At 31.7% G+C, this 23923-nt stretch overlaps 1 protein-coding gene across 3 annotated transcripts; it reads right to left on the reverse strand.

Annotated features, from left to right (window-relative positions):
* Positions 1-818: 818 nt before the first annotated feature.
* Positions 819-6711, reverse strand: LOC132627073 (probable eukaryotic translation initiation factor 5-1). Of its 3 annotated transcripts, none has more exons than XM_060342158.1 (2): positions 6692-6711; positions 819-2881 (listed from the first exon to the last, which is right to left on the reverse strand). In XM_060342158.1, the coding sequence occupies exon 2, from the start codon at positions 2604-2606 to the stop codon at positions 1155-1157; it is 1452 nt and encodes a 483-aa protein (XP_060198141.1). In that variant the 5' UTR covers positions 2607-2881; positions 6692-6711; the 3' UTR covers positions 819-1154. The 3 variants fall into 3 exon arrangements, with proteins under 3 accessions (XP_060198141.1, XP_060198139.1, XP_060198140.1); XM_060342156.1 differs by lacking the exon at positions 6692-6711 and adding an exon at positions 4309-4459; XM_060342157.1 differs by lacking the exon at positions 6692-6711 and adding an exon at positions 2988-4131.
* Between the last annotated feature and the right edge of the window lie 17212 nt (positions 6712-23923).

The raw sequence follows: 23923 nt of genomic DNA on the forward strand, positions 1-23923 counted from the left end.
CGAACACACCCTTTATTCATTTTAAACCTCCAAAGTTTTGCTTCTTATGAATATTGAATCTTGTGTTTCTTTGTATTTTCTAATTCTCCTTCGAAAACTTCCTTCCTCGATCATAAATGATTTGTTCTTTAAAATTTATTTAATTTAAAAAACTTTAATAATTATGAAGACTTACCAACAAAACATGATTAACACTTAACTAGATTAACTTAATTATGCAATAGAAAAATGTGACATAAGTCATATTTTCTAAATTAAATTTTACTATTTTTGTATGAGTTTGGACCCGAGCTTAGCACGGGCCTCATACGACTAGTGTATATATATATATATATATATATATATATATATATATATATATATATATATATATATATATATATATATATATATATATGGAAAAATCTACCAGTGCAAAATTACTATAGATGCATGACTCATCTCACAAATATGAAGTACTCTTTCTGAAGGACAAACATGTTTCTATAAGAACCAAATTCAGCTTCAAAAACATCAAAACCCGTGATTTTAGAATTGGAAGATCAAAACAAACTGCAATAGAACTATAATTATCTTTTCGGCATAATCACTATCCTAAAGTACTTGATGCGCGAAATAGTGGATATTTAACAATATAATCAGTGCATGCTTTGCTCATAAACTAGATTAAAACAAGCTGGGGGAAACTTTGAAACTCTTTTCCAGGTTATCCAAGGCAGGATGTATAATTAGGCAACATAAAGACTCGCAATACCATTTGAGATACAATTGTTATACATGAAGAGCAAAGCATGAAGAAGTAGCCAGAAGACGCAACAAACCATGAATAAACAAACATTGATTGAAGAGCCACAACTTTAGAGACAATACATACACATAGGACGCGAAAGCAAACCATAAGTGCTTTGACAAAATGCACAGCACACAGAACAATAACCAGGACTCAAAACAGAAGGGTATGACGAGACCCACAACTTACTGCTTTATTCTGCAGCACCAAAGACACCAGCAGGGTCATTGGACATCTAGTTTCAAAGACCTGAATGACTTGACTAACGAAAACAACATTATTAGTTGGACCTAAATGGACACAGCTGTACTGTAAAATATATCATAAGTAGATAGGAGGGACAAAGAACCACACATTCATTAAGTTACTCATCCTCAGTTTCAGACTCGGCACTCTGCAGCCACTCCACAAATGGCTTAATGTTCTTCCAGATTGGGGAGATTTTGTTGCTACCTTTCGATCCCTTCTCATACCACTCCACAATAAACTCTTCTTCCAGCATATCAATGCCATAAAGCGCTTTCAGAACCAATGCAACCTCCTTTATAGCCTCCGAGTTTGATTTTCCACAAAATGACTCAATAGCATGTAGTAGAGCTATCTGTGAACCGTCTTCCTGTACGGCAGCTGCAAGATAATTTTTCTTCTTGATCACCTCCTTGGATAAACCTTTTCCAACTCCACCAAAAAGAGCTTCAAACAATGCATCGACTATGTCTTGGTGAGTTCCGGAAATAGAGCCCAAGAAGGACTTTAGCTTAGCAACAGATGCACCCTTATTCAGGTGCTCCTTTATTTCATCCGCAAGCCTCTCTTTAGAGTCAACAAGCTTCTCATTGGAATTACTACGCTTAACACCATTCGTCTGTGCAACAAGAGTCTCTTTCGAATTACTACGCTTAACACCATTGGTGTGTGCAACAAGCGTCTCTTTGGAATTATTGCCCTTAAGACCAGTGCCTTGCCCGTTGACCTTGGGTTTCCCCTCACGTGCTGGTGAGTTTTTTCCAGACTTCTGCTCTTCAGTTGCCGAAAGCATAACCATGCTGGCAGTAACAGCATTAAGCTGCTCCTGAATTCGCTGCTGGGCTGCTTCCACGGAGGTGTCCGTCTGCCATTGAACATCTTCATCACTGTCAGCATGTGGTGCTTCAGTTTGATCTGCTTGGCTGCCCGTGGGAGAGTGCTCCTCATCTGATACATTGGCTTTTTTCTTTGTTGTTTTTGAAGAACCGTCCTTTGAGGAACCTTTTTTCTTTGCAGCCTCTTTCTTGAGCTTCTTTGCCTCCTCATCTGCTGCTTCCCCTTCTTTGAGCCGTTCTTTTTCAGCCCTCCTCATTGCCTTTTTATATTTAGAAGATCCCTTCTTCTGCTCAGGAGGGTTCTTGAGAATAAATGTGGTGAGTTTGTCCCTCATGTCAACGTCCGATATAAAGCCACAGGCAGCACACTTAAGGGTTAACATCTGTGATTTTGTGATCAATATCTCAGTTTCAGGATTCCCGCAACCATAGCATTGAACATATTTTTTTATGAAGTTCTCAAGAAGTCCAGCAAGCTTTGCAGTGTCATGGGCACCATTAACATGAGAGGTACCTGTTTTCTCATCAAATTTAGACTGAGCTCCGAGTTCACAGCCAAAATACTTTGTGGTGTATGAGGCTGGCCTACTCAGGGCCTTGGCAATGTCAACCATGTTTACCACATTAGTTTTGATGCCATTTCCACGACCTTCAATCTTTGTTATCATTCTTGGCATCTTGTACCTGTAAAAGGCATCATCCTTGTTTCCGGCACCAATGTTTTGCAAAGCCATCTTAATATCACAAATATCTGCTCTTTTAGCTTTATCAGAAGTGGTACAAGGAGCTCAAATCAATGAGAATTTCTTGGTCTATAGACGGGGCAGGCTGTATAAAATGGCAACCCTTAAGATGCATGCAGACAACTTTATGAGGGTCTCTTGACTGAGGACAGTACTCTCCAAGCAGCCCAATTGATGACAGAAAGAGAAAATCTCTTTCAGACATAAAAGAAGTTTCAAACTTAACACCCTCCACTTTTGCTAACTGCAAATAATGCAGTTAAGACCTGAAGAATTACAACAATTAAGAGTTAACTGCATGAATTTGTGGATAATTATAACACAACTTATTTATTGGATAATATTATCATAAATTGAAGAGAAGTGCAGTACATCAATATAGACTGCAAACTGCCAATGAAAGATTAGTCCCAGCCAAACACACCAGCAGACAGGTGATATCTCGATGATACAAGAAATTTTTCCTTAACAGGGTAAAGGCAAATGAACAAATAATAAGTACCACCATGTACTTTCCTTTTTGACTTACAATCAAAATAAAATTTCATTCAGTTTATATCTGAAACTATCCAATAACTATCATACATTAAAATGCAAAATCTTAGTATTAGCTGATATTGCATTGTTATATTCCATATGATTGATTAAACTACATGTGGTCCTTTTAAACTTTGATAACTTGGTGATTACTCAGACTCTTCTAAAATGTCATCGGGTGCATATCGGATCCTTCAAAAGTAGTGTATTTTTGGAGGATACGACACGGGTACGGCAACACTTTCAAAGAGTCCGAGTAACTTAGCTTGAAACCCAATTAGAGATGAAGGGTCTTTATTCACACCCCCTTGTGGTTAAAAAAAAAATGCAACTCTTTTTTTAACAAGCCTATGCAATTAAACTAAATATACAAAACAGGAAAGTTACAAAAAGTAACCATTCATGGACACCAAAACCAGTAAAGTTACTCTAGGTAGGGACTTATTAGTTCAACTAAATGTTAGGCACCATTAATGCATGCACTTATATTTAATTAAGCTTTACTATCTATCAAATTGTCCACATGATTAACTGAACTAAAAATTTAAAACAAATAAAATTGTAACTCGAAATAGGAACAATCTCTAAAACATTAGAATTATTATACATATGGATGGGTATAACTAATAGAAAAGAATACAATTGATTAACAAACACATATTTACAACAAGAACTGAACAATATCCGTTATATTCTTAAAAAAAATAAATAATACAATACAATTTTTGGACATTACGAAAAAGGTAATCAGAGTGGATATTAATCCAAGGTAGTTAGCTTTTCGATTTATTTATTAGTAGTAGAACAAATAGGCATAGATCTAATCATACTGTTGCTATGTAAGGTAAATCTCCACAAATAAAAACCAAATTAATATTCGAAATCTCACCAATTAGATATGATCAAACAATATACAAATAATAAATTAAAAACACCCCCAACATACAATTAGTAGCAGCTAACCGATCTATCAAAAAAAAAAAAAAACAGCAATATCAAAACTGAATCTAGTTTTAAAACAAAGGAAACCCATGTATGAAAATTAAATCCAGACACAAAATTAATGAAAAATAAAAAGCTAGACAAAGAATAACAATCAAAAGGAAAAAGAAAAAGAAAAAAAATGATATCAAGAATTAAGTGCAGATATATATACCTTGAATGAAGAAGAGGGAGAAAGGAAGAAAGGTGCTAATGGGGAAGATTTGTTATTTTGTGGTTGTAAGTTGCGTCGATAATTGGACAAATAAAAGAGAGAAGATTATATATATGAGGAAAAAAAAAAAAACCTGTACGTTAAGGATTAGGCTAAGACTAAATTCCCAAAAGGTCCCATCAAATATCACTTTTATTTATTTTAAAATTAGTAAATATGTGTGCACTTTGCACAGTTATTATCATAAAATTTAAACATAATACTTTTATAAATTTAGTTGTGATAGGATAAATATAAATTCTCTTGTATATGAATATAATTTTTAGTTGTATATATATCGGTTAATTTACAAAAATATTTTCATTATCAACAAAAATAATAATTATGAAAGTGTTTTACTTTAAAATGTTTGTGGGTGTGTTTTCTTCTATTCTACAAAAAAAGAAACATGAAACGAAAGCTAAAGCAATTTAAACTCACGAAGAAAACAAGGGCAAATGACCAATTTATTGTTGGTTATGTTCATTTACATGTAAATTCCATAATCCTTTCTCTCTTTTTTTTGCCAAGTACAGTACAACTAACTTTACAATTTGTTTGCTTTAACTTACTGACAATTCCTCTTGGTAGTAATTCACATTATTAAGTATATTAACCGTTAAGGTTAACTTGCTCAACAATCATATTCCACCTTAAAAACTTTCAGTTCTTAGACTCTTGCTTTATCATCGATTCATCGTTATCCAGTTTTGTGCTTCAAGACTGAGTATTTCTACTAAAAGGTAGGTGTTACTCTCGCCTGTTCAAAGTAAGTGTTTATTTGTTCTTTTTATTTTGGTTCAAAATGAATGTTCACTTACAATATCGAGAAGGAATTAACTTTTATTTTTCAGATTTGTCCCTATTTACTGAAGGCAATAAATAAGCAAGAGTCTTATTAATTAAGGATAATTTAGTCAAAATACCTATTTCTTTCCTAGAAGTTAGTGTTTTCTTTTGAGGTGTGAAAAAACTGGACACTTATTTTAAACCGGAGGGAGTACAGAATATGGATGGTTTGAAAAATGAGAAGTCTTTGAAAACTAACGTCTTACATCTTTCATTGTCCTCCAGGTAACTGTCTTCCCCTAATTAATTGAGTAATTATTAGTCAATTTTAGACTTTTAAAATTAAATGATACTCCCTTAAAGAGACTTAAATACAATAAGTGGTAGTTAATGATCAGTAATTGCAAAAAAATGAGTACTATTTTAAAAAGTGACTTTTGGTTATTCTTTTCAATTGCACATAGATTTTTTTTTTTTTTTTTTTTTAAAAAGGATAATGGTCAAAATTTGAGATAAAAAAAAGAAGGAAAAAACCATTGTTGGTTATAGGGAGGTGCAACATCACTTTGTCTATACTTAACTTTTTATAGATATATAGATATACATTTTATGTTTCAAACTCCCATATACTTGAATAAATTCAAAAACTGCGGTGATAATTCAATTAAGATATTTTTATTTGTTAAAACTATTTGTAATAGACCCATATCCAAATTACTCATGTAAAATACAAATTCAACACATAGTAAAATGACATTATTCGATTTTAAAAAAAAATAGTTAATTCTTCATAATTCACTCTATTTTGTTGAAGCTAAATTTGAAACTTTAAATATGACAAAATTAAGTTTGCTTTTTTTTTTTCTCAATCAATCAACTTCGTCTAGAGAAAGTATAGTTTTTTTACATCATTTTTCAAAAACTAAGATCAAGTCTCTTGGTATTTAAATGCTTTGAGATATATATCAATAAAAGCGATAATCAACTAATGTCTATGTGGTGAGACAATTTCCTTTCAACATGCTTATTCATGGACAATTTATCATTCCCGTGACCACAAACGAAATATAAACAAAAAAAAAACATTTCTTACATAAAATAATGAAGAAAGAATTGTTACGCCCTATTTTGAACTGGTCGAAGATAGTTTGCAACTTCCCGGTTCTTCTAACTGGTTTTAAAAGGATTAGAGTCGCCACCTTAGTTTTTAGGAAAATCAGGAAACCTATATGTATTTGTGTGTCTACTCCATTTTAGTCCACGAAACATATGAGATTCTAGATAAGGGTTTTATTTACCCCATGGGGAAGGTATTAAGCATCCCACAGAGTCTGCCCGAAGACAGTCCTTAAACTTAGTTAACTGAACACTAGAGAGGGATTATCTATCTTTTTATCGTTATTATTACATGTTTTCAAAATGTTGTGACTTCATGAAAAGCTACACTAGGTGATAATATACTAAGTATATACAATGTATAAAAATGCATTTATATCAAGTATCAAGTGTTTATAAAGAATGTATATTAAAAAAGAATATATAAAAGAGAATATACCTCGTAAGTATAAAAGTGTATAAGGATTCGATGAAGTCTCCGGGTTCCTTCCGAGTGTCGTCTTTGAGATGTCTCCGGGTACCTGTATAAACACTTAGTAAAAGTGTTAGTAAGAGAATAAATAACTATCGAATGAATTAAAGAAATAATGAATAAACTTAACATAAAAATCCGTCTTTTGTACAGGGGAGGCCTTAGAAATCGACGGAAATTTCTTCATCGGCCAAAAGTGTAGTATTTGTAATAAATTGCAAGATGAAAGAAAAAGTATTAGTTAATTTTTTTTTGAAAAAGTCAAAAAGTAAGGTATGTGACATAAAGTCTTTAAAAAGTGATTTGATAAAGATTCTTTGAAAAAGTAATGTGACCAAAGTCCTTGAAAAAGTAGTTTGACAAAAAGTTATTGAAAAGATGATTTGACATAAAGTTTTTGAAAAAGTGATTTGACAAAAGAATGATGAAACTTGATTTGCCCCTGGGATTAGTGTAGTGTATGTAATATACCAAATGTATAGGTGAATGATGTATGTAAAAAGAACATAAGAATACGAATGAAAATATAGGTAAATATAAATATGATGTATAGCCAATGTAGAGTAAATGTAAATAGCAAAATATATATATATAAAAAATAGGCATGTAGTGCGATGGTATTGACAAAAGTGTAAAGAAAATACTTGATAATGTATACATGTATTGAAAATAAATAAAGTTGTAGAGACAATATAGCAAAATATAAAGATAATGCATAAAAAATGTAGAGACAATAAGTGCATTCCTTTTAATGAAAAGTTTCTCTCTTCTTTTCTTAGTAGTTAAGTAATGTAAATATGTACATGTATATGTATATAACGTATTTGTATAAAAAATATATAAAAGAATAGATAGATGTAAGATAATATAAAGGAAAAGTGTGGAGAGTGTAAGGAAAATGTATGTAAAATGTATAGAGAATACAAAATATAGAAACAATATATGAAGAAATTTAAAGACACAATGTATATAAATAAATGTAAAAATAATATAGATAAATAAATATACAGGCAATGTGTATTAAATATATATATATATATATATATATATATATATATAAAGACAATGCAAGTAAATAAATGTAAAGACAATATATATGAATAAGTAAAGAAGCAATGTATGAATGAAATATAAAGACAATTTTAAAAAAATATAAAAAGAGGAAGAAAGTACTAGCCTTGCTAGTCTTCCCATGGAAAGAAAATCTAGAGAGTGTAGAGAGAAGAAAAATGTGTGTGAGGTAGTGTGCAAGTGATGAGAAAAATGAGAGGGGAAGTCCTCCTTTATATAGGCAAAGGTAAACAACTTTTTATCCAAACCCATGTGCCAAAACCATGGGCTTCACAAAACCATGGGCTTCCCAAAACCATGGCTTCTCAAAACCATGTGCTAAATCTTATTTGTGTTTAAAATTAGTTCCTCCGACTTCCATGTAATAATAGACTGTAACTAAAAATAATAAAGTATAAAAATATATTTAAGGTAATTTCGTGAATAAAGTAAAAAATGTGATTTGAATTAAGGAGACTTGCTAATTAATTAAAGTAAAACTATATTAGCATGTGGTTTATATACAAACGACTATAACAAAATAATTATTTAAAATGAAAATAAATTGATAAAAATTCCTATTATTTAAAAATAAGGACAATCATCAATAAATTGTATTAAAGTTAAAAAATGCATAAAAATAGTATATTGTGCTATTTAATGACTAGGAAGCCTAAAGAAGTTAATTTTTAAATACAGAGGGCCAAAATTGGGTGTCAACAAGAATAAGTAAAACCAAAAATTCAAAAGAAGCAGATATACGATGTGTATTAAGTAAAATTAAGCCTTCTAAATAACCAAGTAATAATTTCTACAAGCGTAACCAAAGAGATATATTTGACATTTATTTCTACAATCATAATGATCATTGGTTTGATAAGCAGTCCATTTGTTCCTTTTGAAACATAACAACTTGCTCATGATGTAGTGGCACTTGGTTTAATCTCTACTCTATACTTTGTCACTGCTTTAGCCAGTTTATACATTTTCCTCTTCACTTGCTGCAATTGAACAAAGTCACAGCAAAAATGATACTAAACAATTTAAGATAAAGATAGTTATTTTGATAAAAATAATGACATGATAGAATACGCAACAACAGTATGAACCAAAAATAAATCGACTACGTATTGATTGACGTTATTCCATTTCAGTAGAGAAATAACTGATTGGACGACTGTATGCACCCTTTGCTTGGATTTTGTAACTCATTGTCCATGTGAAGCATTTACTTTAAAGTTTTCTTGTCGATCTTTCACGGTGACTTCACTGGTTTGGCATGTCCCAGCAGATTCTTTAGTTTCATCCGGAGAAACCGCACGCAATGCTTTACGTGTTTTAAGAGACCAGCAATATATTGGCTGTCTTTTCTCTGCCACATTGCACCAAGGGTTAATTAAGCAAAATTGTTATTGCACTAAAAATTGCGAAGTCAAGTGAGTGAATTAATTTTAGCTTTGAAATTGCCAAACTACTACGAGCAAATGTAACATAGAAAAACCAATAGCATTAGAAAAGATAGATAATATAAAAAAAGGATGAAAGGAAATACGAGAGACACCTCTAACGGAGAGAAGCCGCGGGTATTAGAAAAAACCAACGACACTGATCAATAGTTGGCAGTCACCTATCACTTTTGATGGAGACTGGCTTGAATTAGTGAATAAAGAGAAACTACAATAGAAGAACGTTATATTAGTAAAATATGCATAAACATAAAAAATAACAATTTCTTATTCTGTATGATTTACTAACTGAAAAGACTCTTATCCAAAAGTCACGTTAACGACATGACCAACAGAATAAGTGAGACAATGCATGACAAATGAGGATTCTGCAAAAACAAATTGAAGTCCATTAGTACGTTCATTAGACAAAAGGAACACCATTCTCTCTTTCCAAATGATCATTCCATACAAATTAAATAACTACAAATTAAGAAGAGGAAAGGAGATGACCTTTTTTATAATTAAGATAATTTAAGGTGAGTTATGAATAATCAATTAAGAGTAGAAGTTATGAAGATGGAGAAGTGTGAGTTATGGATATCATAATTTTTTTAAATAAAATATAATTACGAAAAATGAGGAAAAAAGACAAAAAAAGGAGAAAAAAGATAAATGTCAATGGAGGCCATAGAGAGGTGCCACATAGGATTGACTATTGCTAGCTTTATATTATTTATAGATTAGAATATCACTCAATTATGCTATTTTACTCAGAATATACTAAACACACAAAACTCCCGTTCTCTCTTAGTTGGCATGTCATGTCACATAAAACTTTATTTTTTTAATAATAAATTTACTTAATTTATTAAATTCATTTAACTCAACCTAACCCAAAATCAATTTAACCAACCAATCCATGTCTTATACTCATTTAATCCTATTAGAAAACATCAAAGAAGCGAAACTTTTATACACGATTGTGGATTTTTTGCAATTATTTGCATCCTTAATGTATACTCCTTTTTATGATTGACACCTATCCTATTTTATTTTAACGATATGCACCCTAATTTATGTATTTTCTTTCAAAATCATAAAAAAAAAAAAAAAAAACTTATTTTGTTTTATTGGGTAAAAATGGTCATACAATTAAAATTTCCCTAAACTAATTTTTTTCATCATCGCCCTAAATTAATTGCTACTATATGAGTGATTAATCTTTCCCGCCGTCTCTATGTGTGAATTAGGTAAGTCCAAGTAAAAAAAATAATGAACTTTTTGGGCGTCGTTTTCACTTTTATATCCTAGGGAGCGGCTCTGCTCCAGTTCATATAGCTCCAGTAAAAATCAATACCTATTTAGATCATTGTCATGTGTCCATATTGAATTTTAAAAGGTCAAGATTGTTTTTCGTTAAGTTATCTATTAATTAATGACAAGATTTAAGGAAAAGAATTTAATTGTCTTTTGATATGTTTGAACTCATCTTTTTCCATTAACTGTAATTGATTCATTAGTTTAATTTAATCAAACTGTAATGTGGTAGATCTGTTTATTTGTTGATTTATTCATTTAGTCCTGGTGCACTAAGCTCCCGCTATGCGCGGGGTCCGGTGAAGGACCGGACCACAAGAGTCTATTGTACACAGTCTTACCTTGCATTTAATATAAATATTTTTTCCTTTTTAGTTTGATTTTACTTTTTTCATCTATATATTGATATTTGTTTACTATTTAGTAGTATTATTTAAGCACTATGAATTTTGATATCTAAATTCTAGAATATTTTTTTTATTTTAACACATAAAAACAGTGGATGCACCCAAAAAAGAAGATATAAGAACAGCGGACATATATTTATATGAGGTATCTTTAATAATATTTCGTGCCAAAATTAAAATAATTTTTTCATTCCCTATAAAAAGAGAAATAGTAATGTTTAATTAGATTAAATGATTGATGCATTATTAAAGAACAAAAATAATAAAATTACAATTTGCCGGTTACCGCAAGCAACTTCCAAAGAATTTTCTTATGTTCTCTTTTATATTCGAACCATTAATAGATAATAATTTAACTTTGATATTTTTAATCGGATTAAATAAGTATAAAACATGAGTTGGTTGGTTAAATGGGTTTGAGTTGAGTTGAGTTGAGTTAAATAGATTAAATGAGTTAAATAAATTTATTATTAAAAAATAGAATTTAATGTGACATAGCATGTAAACTAGGGGAGAAGGGGAGTTTTGTGTGTTTAGTATATTCAGAGGAAAATAATAATAGTTGGGTGATATTCTAGTCCTAAAAGAAGCGAAAGTGATATTTGATGGCAATTTTCAATTCATAAGTAACCTTTTAGGGAATTTACCAGTACTTTGAAATTTTGATTTTTTGCCTCCTTTCATTCATTCTTTTCCCAACTTTTCCTGTTCTCTTTTTTTCCATAGTCGTCCATTTCAAAATTCCAAACAACTTCCAGATTTGCTAGTGAGATTGATCGGAGTTAGTTTTGACTCTCACGAATTATATGCACCTTGTTTTCGGAATACTAATCTCTAGTCACACAAGTCGGACTTTCACATATCATTTTTTTCTTTGGGTTTCACATCCAGTGTTCGGTATTCATGTTGGAGCCTGACTATATTTGAATTCGCCACTTTAGGCCTAATTCGGGGGAAAGCGCTCCCTACCAAGAATTTTTTCATACTCAAAGCTCGAATCTGTGACCTCTGGTTAAGGGAAGAGCAGCCCATCTGCAGCACCACACATCCTTTGGTGGTTACTTTCCCTGATTCACAATAATAAGTTACTACTTTTTAAGTGTTAAGTGATACATCCAAATGTTTCAAGTTAATAGAAATATGCAGATTTTAATTAAAAGTAGTTTAGTCAAGATACTTATTTTTTTGCTAGGAGTTGGTATTTTTTTAATGAATGTGCTAAAATCTAAATGGACACTTATTTTGTATTGGAGGGAGTAAAACTTATTTTTGAAATGCCAGTCTTTGGTTACGCACTCTTATCTTAATGAGGATATTAAATTACATAAATATAACTTAATAAAGGAAGTAAAACTTATAAAATCTCGAATATTTTAAATCTTAATGATCAAAGTACGTGCAAACCTACTACGAAGTTTCGAGTGATTCACTCTCACTTTTGCTCGGGAATGATCAAGCTCTGAGCTAACCCTCCAGGTTTTAATACACAAATATAACTTGCTGGCATTCAAGCAACGAGCTACATAGTCAAATATATTTCTCTTCATTCTCATCCACCAAATATGTTCTTCAAGTCTTGATACATCTTCATAGCCTCGGATGTATAGAATAACGAGAACTGTAATCCTCCTTTATCATGGTCTATCTCAAATCTCCCACATTCGGTACACATAATCTACCATAACATTATATTACCCCATCAGAGTCAATAATATCTCCTTTAGTATGTCTCTACTCCACTTGTCGTCTGAGCTTAAGCAACCGGCGATCCTTAAACTGGTGAGCCTTGATTCGCTCAATCAAGAAAGATTGTGCAATCATGCACATAAGTATACCTTCACAAAGTGTGGTATCCAATCTAACACCCAGCTAGCCGAAAGTTGAAAATCAATTACCAAAGTTCGAATAAAAGCTTAAATGGAAGCCAAACCCATGTAATTCCTACTCAAAGCCTCTCACACAACATTAACTTTCCCTAGGTGGGACAAGATAGTCATATCATAATCATCGAGTAACTCAAGCCACCTCATTAATTTGTTTCAAATTTAGATCTTTCCTGGAGGCATATGCAATCATCTTGTATCCCTACATCACAACACAAACCAATCCCACTCTCTAAGCATCATAATACATTGAATAATCTCTCAGATAACAAAGTCACGACTGGCTATAGTCAAAGCTGTCTTGAGATTCTTAAAGCTCAACGCACACTCCTCTGTCTACTTGAACTGAACATTCTTCAAAGTCAACTTAGTTAATAGGGCTGCTATGATCAAAAACACCGCCACAGAGCGTCTATAATAACATGTAAGCCTAGAAACCTCCATATTTTGAGGGACTGGTAAGCCTAGGCCACTATGGAACTGCCTCAATCTTCTTCGGATCCACTAGAATACCATCCTTAGAGATCACGTGACCCAAGAATGCCAATGCGTCTAACCAGAACTCACACTTTGAGTATTTGACATAAAGCTTGTTGGACATTGTGTCTAACCAGAACTCACACTTTGAGAATTTGGCAAAAGTATCTTTAGGACTATATAGACGTTGGACATTTTACCTGGATTTTTTATAGCTTTCATGTGCTTATAAGAGACGTAAATCACTTTCTCCACCAGATGCCAGTTTAGGGGGTATTTTAATAGGATAATAATGTAGTTCAGGATTCCATGAACACCCAACAGTTTAAGTATGAAAACACAAAAAAGATGAAAGTTTAAGAGAGTTTTGATGTAATTAACTTTTAAAAATATGAATTTAAGTTTTAAGAAAAAAATTGTGAACTCTTTTTAAGTAAACTTTAAATTTAATTAACTCTTTAAGCTAACGAATACATGGTCAACTAAAGTTCGGCCCTCGGGTCAACGGACTGAAATCCGAAATTGAATACATAGTCGCGTTACCCATAAGCTAATGAATTCAATACAATAATAAAAATCCTATTTTGATATCAAATTCTAGGCCAAATCAATGCTTTACCTCTTTTAGAATTATAGCTAAATTACTCAATTAAAGCCTTATAATCTCATTGTCCAAATTCAATGAAATCGAAGTGTAATCGCTAGATTAGTATTAGAAATTGTTAACTGGAGAATTAAACCACACCTTTTTCTTGCTCAAATATGAGGCTAAATCCCTTTGAAATCTCAAAAGCGTACGTAATCACATTCTAGAATTTGAAATTCAACTTTTTATAGATTACAATGCCTTCTTCGTCATTTGGGAGTGCCACTTGCTTGGTCTTCGCAATCGTGGACCTTTTCCTCCCGGTCATGCAGGAGGTTAGACCAGGATCTAACCTAGAGATCTCTCTGCGATCGCGACTGTCCTATCTGTGTATCGCGATAGCGACTGATGCCCTCGCCATCGCAAAAGAGGCCCTGATACTAGTTTTTTAGCTGCTAAAATTTGAGCTCTAATGGATAGCATTTTGACCTTACCTGATTCAATACTATGTTTAATTTAATAAAGTAGGATAACATTTTGTGTGATCTTCAACCCTGACGCACATTCTGGAGAAATTTATCAAATAAGAAATTATTACAAAAGCTTTCATTCTAAATCACTACCAATAATAATTTAGAAGATAAAACTACAAGGATTTTCTTAATCCGATTAAACACTAATGGATATCAAGAAAGAAATTAACTCCCGTTAAAGTAACTGTTTCCTAGATATATCTTTGTTTATAAATAAATCCACATGCATCACAACGTATTTGGTAGATTGATAATCAATCACTTTTCTTACATAAATTGAATCTCAATAGTTTTTTTTTTTAATCGCTTCTTAATGCATGTCCCATTATAATGTTGTAGTCAACACAGATTACTGGATGAACATTCCGCTTATTTATTTGTGGTACCAATTTGAGTCATATACTCAACGACTGAAATAACTAGCTAGTAAATAATGGGGAAAATGACCTACTACTTAAGACTCTATATTACAAAACATAAGAATACTTTTTCTTATTTACAAAATACACCAACTTAATTACAAAACATAATGGATCTGAAAAAAATAAAAGCCCACCTTTCCCTTCCCCTTTTGTTGCCCACCCTTCCCCTCGCCTCCCCTTCCCATTTTCCCTCCCGCCACCCTTCCCTTCCGTTTTCCCAATTTCATTCCATTTTTTTACAAAACAATAGTTATGAATCTGTGTTTGTGGTGAGATTTTCATAGTATATCATGAATCTACGTTTTCATTTTCAATCATACCAAAAATCTGGAACTCCATTTAGGGTGCAGATTTTCTACTTCTTCTGGGTAAAATAGTTTATGGATTTTGTACAATTTATTGTATTTCAGGCTTTCACTGTCTGGCCGATTTTCAGTCATAATTAGGCAGAAAAATATTTGGGTTTTGTTCAAAATTGAATTTTGGAACATGGGTGATAGCTGGCGCATGGTAACTTCATTGTTAGGGTTCCCCACATTAAAATTATGACCATTGGCCCTAGCAGGACTTTGCTGATGGAAAATAAGTGAATCAACATTTAGTTTTATGCATCTGAAAAATTCACATGAAAGAAGATGGAGGTCAAAATCACAGTGATCAAGAGAACAATCTCATACACAAAAAAATAGTACGAATATTGTATGAAAGTTGTATATAATATTGTTGTAGTTGTATTAAATTTCCAAAACCTAACATGAACTTTTTACAAATTTTATACAGTTAAATACAAAATTCATACCTTTTCTATACAGTTCTCATACATGAAAAATATGAGAATTCTAAGCCTTGAGCGAGATATACATATTTCATACAATTTTCATACACAAAAAAATGAGTGAAATTTTTAAGTCTTGAATGAGATATACATATTCATACAGTTTTCATACACAAAATTATGCGCGAAAATTTTAAGTTTTGAGCGAGATATACACATTTCATACAGTTTTCGTACACAAAATTTTCGTATATGTTTTGTAAGAGATCTATTGATATGTTTTGTAAACTGAAAAATATCGTCACATTTCGTAAATATACTCTATTCTTATGTACATATAGGTTATTCTCCCTAAATAATATGATTCTTCCAACTATAAAATATATTGATCGTGATATATATGCTTGTATTAAGAGAAAACAAATCAAACATATAGTAAGAAAAAACACAATTTCTTGGTACTATGCATATTTATGTACGCAAACCCTTTTTAGATCCTTTTTTTTTTTTCTTTCTGAAAATGTATATTTTATTATTTTACTTATGATTGTGTACGTGTAAATATTAAATCTTCTAATTTGGCCGCTTAATTTGGTGACTAACAAGCTATTTTCTTTATACTTCACTACAAGAAAAAATATATTTGGCAACAAAATTTTTTTTGTTGCCATAGATTGATTATTGTTACAAAAAGTAATTTTGGCAACAAAAAAAAAAAATTGTTGCATGAACTTTTCCCAACGGCTGTTATTGCAACAACTTTTTTTTTTTTGTTGTCAAAAGTACTTTTTGCAACAATAGTCAATACTATGGCAACAAAATTAAATTCTGCGGCAACAAAAAAATCATTTGCCAACAATAAAACTAAGTTGTTGCCAAATATAAAAATTTTTGTTGCGATTTCTATACTTTCTTGTAGTGCTTATTCATGTCTTTTCTATTCGAACTAGCAAACTATGCCCGTGCAAAGCACGGGGCCTAACATTATTAATTTGGTTACTCATTTTAGTTAGTCTTTATGGTTTGTATATTTTGCAAATGATACCACAATTCTCCTTAGTGAGTCTCCATTTTTTGTTTCTTTTCCTCTTATTTCCCCCCTTAATTCTCAATTGTTGTTAAAATTTGTCTTATTTTGGTTGTATCCGCCTCTTTTTATATTTGGTAAGTTGGCAATTCAAATATCCTACATGTCAAGTTTATAATCAGAAGATTAAAAGGATATTTGATTATATTATACACATTTTTAATTTAGAACCACAAGATTCAAAAGTCTATCTTTATATCTTAAACTCCGTATCTAGTCAAACTTAGACACTTAAATTGAGACAGAGGGACTACATGCCAAATGAAGGAAATGAAATGTGTTGCTCCCAAACGCACACGCAAGTATACATGGTCGTACAAGTAATATAGAACTTTTAAGTCCAGATATCGATCCCATAGAGACTTAGATTCTACTGTTAAACTAATTTAAATTCGAATAAAACTATTCAAGAGAGTGAAAGTCAAGGTGTTTGTTGTAACTAAACTAAAACTGAAAAGTAAACAATTTATGAGGGGTGTTTTTGTGACTGAGAATATTTTGACAAAGACTGTAAGATTTATCAAATGAGAGAAAGTTTCAGGGTCATAGCTTTCGACAATCCAGTTGATCTTCGGACAATTCTACCTATCTTATTTCTTGTGTTATTAGTTGACGGGTTAATTGTAACTTTATGATATTCTCTCAAGCTACTCACAAGCCTGTACGTAGATGTTACTATAACGCCTATAGCTCTATAGTCATCAGAAGTAACAAGAACGCATTCAATTCTCCGTATTCAACTAAGTACGGCTAAAGGGTATATCTCTATCCTCAGTAGCGAAACGATTAAATCGAACAAACTCTATTTATTCTTATTACGTACGTGAATTCCTTTTCTCAAGTCCAATTCGGGCACCACAGATAGTGTCTAACTATTGGCCAGATAATCAAACAATTAAGATCAAGAATAAATAAGCAACCCAAAATATGGAAAATCAATAGATAATAATTGTCGTCAAACTAACTATCATGTCTTTCGCCACAACCCCAAAATTAAGAATTTTAGCTACTCATGATTCTTAATGAACAACAAGAATTCATGAATAATCTACAAAAAAATGAAAATAAAATAAAATCTAGAGAGAGAAAGTAAAACGGCGGCTTACAAGTCTTAGAATATCCCAGCACACTGTTTACAACCAATAAAGCATCTATATATATCGTAGGGTTAAAACAAAAAATAAGTAAACCTAATCCGATCGAAACAGGAAAGCTGCCCGTAGCCTCGCTTTCCTTCCGCGATGCGGATGGATCGTGCGAGCTTCTTCCACTATGCGGATGAAAAGCCTGATTGTGCAATTTGATCAGAGATAGAATTCCTCCGCTTTTGTTCCGCGATGCGGATGGATAGCGGACTCTTTAGTTCATCACTTCTTCTCAACTATTTCTGCTTCTCACGTCACCACGATCAGATGCCAGAGCTTCCAAAAAGTCCACCAGATTGCTCATTTCTCCTCCAAATGGTTGCGTTGCACCTATTCTCAAAACATAACAACATAAGCCCAGATACAACAATTTTGTCTTCAAGAAAACAAGTAAAGTTTTAGAGGGAAAGCGACACGAAACTTTAGATATTTGTGCCAAATATCAAAAGGATAATTGAGACACCGCGGATACGTGGGGACTTAAAAAGTAAACACATAAGAGGTATAATTAATGTTAAATTTCTGAAATGTACACATGTTAGTCCCTGCTTAGAGTACAATTTCATGTGCTTTCTATAATAGAGTAATAAAATGAAGTGTAGAAGTAAAGAAATATGATAACGTAAAAGTGGAATACACGTTTACAGAGAATAGGTGGCAAACCAAGTACCCTCTCCATCCCAAAAAGATTGTTTTAGCTTGACTTGGTACAGATTTTAAGAAATAAATGAAGACTTTTGAAATGTATGGTCCAAAACAAGCCTTAGATATTTGTGTGGCTGTAAATCACTTCATAAAGTTAAAATAGTTTCTAAATATAGAAAGGTGTCAATATTTTTGGGACATATTAAAAAGGAAAGGAGGACAATCTTTTTGGGACGGGGGCGAATAGTAGTACTTGTTAAATGAAGTGGACCCACAATTGAATAAAAATGAAAGAAAATAAGTACAATTGAAATAAGTCCAAATTTAGTGTACAACTCAGACAACTTTTCGTACAATTTGTTGTTGTTGTGTTCGCCCCTCTTGGACTTCTATATATCAGAAAAGAAAAATATTCAGCAAGAACGTGAAAAGTCAAAAGTGAACAAGTAAAAGTGTACGGAGGAAATAAATATGTGTCGGAGAATTAAAATTAAAGTGCATACATATATACATGAGAAGAGAATAAACATTCAGCTTGGAGTATTAATCAGACTCAAATGGTGTGGCTTGGTATATAAAATGACATACACATGGTTTGCTGAAGAAGGAAGCACATACACGTGTCTGATAGCAATAAAATAGGCCCACCCATTTATTGTACAATTTAGGTAGTACAACTCATTTATTAATGAGACTCAAATGGTGTGGCTTGGTATATAAAATGACATACACATGGTTTGCTGAAGAAGGAAGTACATATACGTGTCCGATAGCAATAAAATAGGCCCACCCATTTATTGTACAATTTAGGTAACATTTGGTACAACTCATTTCAGTAGTATTCGTCCACGTAGCCGCTTATATATATTAGAAATGTGTTTATCCACTTATATATGATGCTTATAAAATGATATAAAAACAAGTATAGTTTGCTACAAGGTACACAATTTTCTTTACTTAGCAAAATAATAACGCTTGGCCAAAAAAATCCGTTCTTAAAAATTAAAAGTTGAAAATTTTAATTTTGAATGAAAGAATAAAGAGAACGAGCAAGAATGTACGCAGCTGAGGAATATAAGGAGGAGCACAGATCGTAACACGAAGCAAATGACAACACTTTATCTCAACTTCTTCGAGCATCCATGGAGGAATCTCCCAAGAAACGGAACGACAATTTTGGGAATTTTTAGGGCTTTACAAATTGTAGTTGATATTTAAGTTTTTTCTTTTGTTTTCTTTATTTTCTTTTGTATTCCTTTACTTTCAGAATTTATAAAATAGCCCCTATGGAGTTTTAATTGTTAAATAATTATAAATATCTTTACTTGTAATCTATGTTAGGATCACAAAGTAATTATGCATATGAATTGAATAAATATAAAAGACTTCATCTTACCTAATTTAATAATTATGTTTAATTTAATAAAGTATAATAGCATTTTGTGCGATCTTCCACTCTTAAGCGCATTCTGAAAGAAAAATTATGAAATAAGAAATTATTACAAAAGCTTATATTCTTAAATTACTAACCAATGATATTTAAAAGATAATACTACGAGAGATTTTCTTAATCAAATCAAACATAAAGGATATTGTGGAAAGAAATTAAATCTCTTAGGCATAAGCAATTTTTCTCTCGAGATATATCTTTGCCCATAAATCTGCATGCAATATTTCTTATTACTGCATGAATATTCTGGCTAATTGTGATACGACTATTTAAGTATGAGGATGCTTTTGTCGTCCTCACGGGGTTATAAATGTCATTTTGTAAAGTTGATTTTCTTGAAGAGCGTGCACTCTGTGTTGATGAGTTAATTGCACATTTTGCATATAATTATGAAAAAGCCAGCAGCCTTTTAGTCAGGTCCTTTCGTCCCACATTTGAAAAGTAACACGGTATTGCCCATTTTAAGATTATTTAATGTTTGATTCGTTGATGCTGCTTCACGTGGCTTTGTTGTTGCCTATTCTTATGTTTTGTTAGCATTCTTTTTCTTTGACGCTGCTATGCTTTTTCTTGATCTTTGCCCCTAACTTCATCCGGGTTATTATATTATATTATAACTACATTACTGATTATATATATATATATATATATATATATATATATATATATATATATATGAGCAAACTTAGGGATTTTTGTAGTCCTCATAAGAATTTTTAAAAAAATTTAAAATTTTTTAATTAATTACTTTTAGGTCCTAATCTTATTTATTTAAATCAATTTTTTTAAGGTCTACTTTTCAAAAGTTCTCGAACCTCCTAACTCATTTTTCATATTCTTTGGTTTTCTATTTGGTGTTCGATATCCGCATTTGAGCCCAATTAATCCAGATAATTCGCACTGTGTCGCGCTTATTAGGGGGAAGCGCTCCCTCCAAAGATTTTTTCCATATCTATGTTCGAACCCCTAATCCATAATTAAGGGAGGAACAGCTTCATCCGCTGCACAAGTTAAATTATGTATTTGTCTTAAAAGTTCATTAACTATGTATAGATTATTTATTTAGAACTAAATAACTTCAGAAAATTAGGATACATAACTTATAAATGTCAAATTCTGGCTCCACATTTGATTTGAAGTAAAAAATTTCATCAAAATGGAAGTTAAAATATTAAAGGAGTGGAATGAAAATGTTGCTTTCATATATTGAAAATATACTTATATGAAATTTAATTATTACTAACGTAATTACTTACTTGTGGGACTACAATGGGTATATGGTTGTTGTTGTTGTTGTTTTTGTTGTTGTTGTCGTATACTTGTACTAACACAAATTATATTTCTTTAATTAAAATATCTACTTTTATATTTTAAGTTTGGGCCCGAGCTTAGCACAAACTTCACATAGCTAGTATCTAAATACAGGCTAAAACGACTAGCTAGTATAAATGAATTATCAAATATAAAATATATTGATCTTGAGATATGATTGCATTAAGGGAAATTAATCAAACATATAATATGAAATGTGGTGTGTACAGGAAACACAACTTCTTGATATATATTATGCGCACCATACATGCAGATCCTTGTATTCCATCTTTTCCTGAAGAAATATTTCTATCACCTTTATTATGAATATTTATGATTTCCTGTGTGTAAATAGTAAATACTAAACATTCTAGTTGGTCACTTGATTTAGTGACTAGAAAATTATATAATTAAATTTGAACATATACATTATTTATTGATCAATGTAAGGAACACCTTATTTTATCGCACCATCTTGGTGGAATCATTGCCACATTACTTGCCTTGGCTAACTGGAGCCAGTTGTAGACAAGATTAAGAACATGTAGTTACACGTAGAGACAGATCTAGCTTGTAATTTATGAGTTCACGTGAATCTAGTAGCTTTTTGTCCAGATGTTATATATGTAAACATTGATTATTATAAATATTATCGCATATGTTTTTATACTAACATCATTCCACTTCCCAATGTTGACACTGAAACACTAGTCAAAATCATCAGATATTTCAAGAAACATGTAGAGGTCTCAGGTTCAAACGAAGAAGAAACCAACAACTACAATAAGGGATTTGTGGAAACTAGCTTAGAACCTCTCAAAAGAGAGACATCTTGTCGTGTTATATTTATCATACAAGATTGTTTCCGAATTTTAAACAATGATGCTTACCAATTTATAGTTACTATATCTACTAAATTATCAATTGACTTTATCAAAATAATTTATCAGCACATATTTTTCTTATGGCAACGCCGTAGTACACTTTTAAAATGAGGACTTTCATAAGTCGATGACGTCTGATTACAACAATCACTACGCCTCTGTTCCAAATAAATTGGTTCCGGTTATATGAATTCTCTTCTCTATTTAAGCTCAATTTGTGTCATATCATACTAAATAAAATAAAAGTAAAAATATATACAAATATTAGTAATAAAATAGAAGTCCACTAACAAGACTAAAACCTTTTTCCAACTAGTAGATATCACCTATATTCTTATATTATGCTCTAGATCATTAGCTATATTGATTCCATGAAATTGTAAGTTTTCAAAATAACTTTCTTTCATATGATTTTAGGTCTATGTCGTCCCTTTTAACACTTTCACTCACCATTGTTCACACCTATGAATTAATGCATATGTTGATCGACAGAAGATATGACAAAACCACCTCAAACGACATTCTCTCACAATTGAGAAAGAAATTTCACTTTCTAAATTGATTGTAATATTCTCTTCTCTTCTCTTTACTCGTTTTATAACACAAATTTTTTCATGGAGTAGTATTATTTTATGGGAACTTCACGATTGTTTGATTTAGACCTTAGTTTCTTAAATGATTACTTATTGACTTATTGTGTATGTTTGATTGTATATTCATCGCGATTAACTCCATTCTATCGAAGTAAAAGAGTTCAATCATGTGCTTGAATCAATTTCTACGATCTATTTAATCGAGAGAAGAGTTTATTACGAGAATATTCATTTATAACCTTGAACATATGATGCTTTTTCTAGAATCTTTATGTTATGGTTATTCAAGTGAAGATTTAGCATAATTGAGAATAGAAATGTGCGATTATATTCGAAAGGGAATAATCAATAGTTATGTTCAATAATATGTATATGTGTGTGTATATATATACACACACATTAATCAAGGAGAGAAATCTAAATTAATCATCTTCATATCAGGTTTCCTAATCATTTTCGTTAGTAAAACTAGGGGTAGGCGTTCGGTACTTCAGTTCAGTTTTGTACTTTCAATCTTTGGATTTTTGATAGAATATACTATCAAATACCGAACTAAAGTTAGTTCGATTCAGTTCAGTTTTTCGGTATGAGCTTGGTATTCTAGGAACCCTACTTAGAATGTGCAGTTCGTCGAGTTTCAAAAGTCAGATGATTGGCTATTAGTGAAATGGATGGTCTATGACAAATGAGAATAGGAGACAATGATTCCTACAGTTAGCAACATTCCCTGTTCATACATATAATTACAATATAATTCAAAGGCAGCCCAATTTTTATTGGAATCTGGAAAGCAAAAGAAACAAGACAACTACTTAAGAGAATAAACTTATGGGACAAGGAGGATCCTTGCTAGTAATATACTTATGATTTAACTCTACCTTCTTATTGGAAAACAATCATGGTAGTTAGCTCTTGGACATATCTAAAGCAGCAGTTGCAACTGTCAGTATTTCAGATCAAAATATCAATATCTTAAAACCTAAAATCGAACTTTTAAAAAATTAAATTGAAAACCGACCCAAGAACGTAATTAATTCTATTCGATCTTGATAAAGGCTATGCGTCCACCAAACACAGTATGTGGAGGGACCTGGTTGTGTACCAGTTCCCTTATGCAATGCAGTATAGAATCAACACAAGATTTTTACGCGGAAAACTCCTTGCTCAAGGGATTAAAAATCACGAC

This window comes from Lycium barbarum, chromosome 2 (genome assembly GCF_019175385.1).
Source record: "Lycium barbarum isolate Lr01 chromosome 2, ASM1917538v2, whole genome shotgun sequence".
Classification (NCBI taxonomy): domain Eukaryota; kingdom Viridiplantae; phylum Streptophyta; class Magnoliopsida; order Solanales; family Solanaceae; genus Lycium; species Lycium barbarum.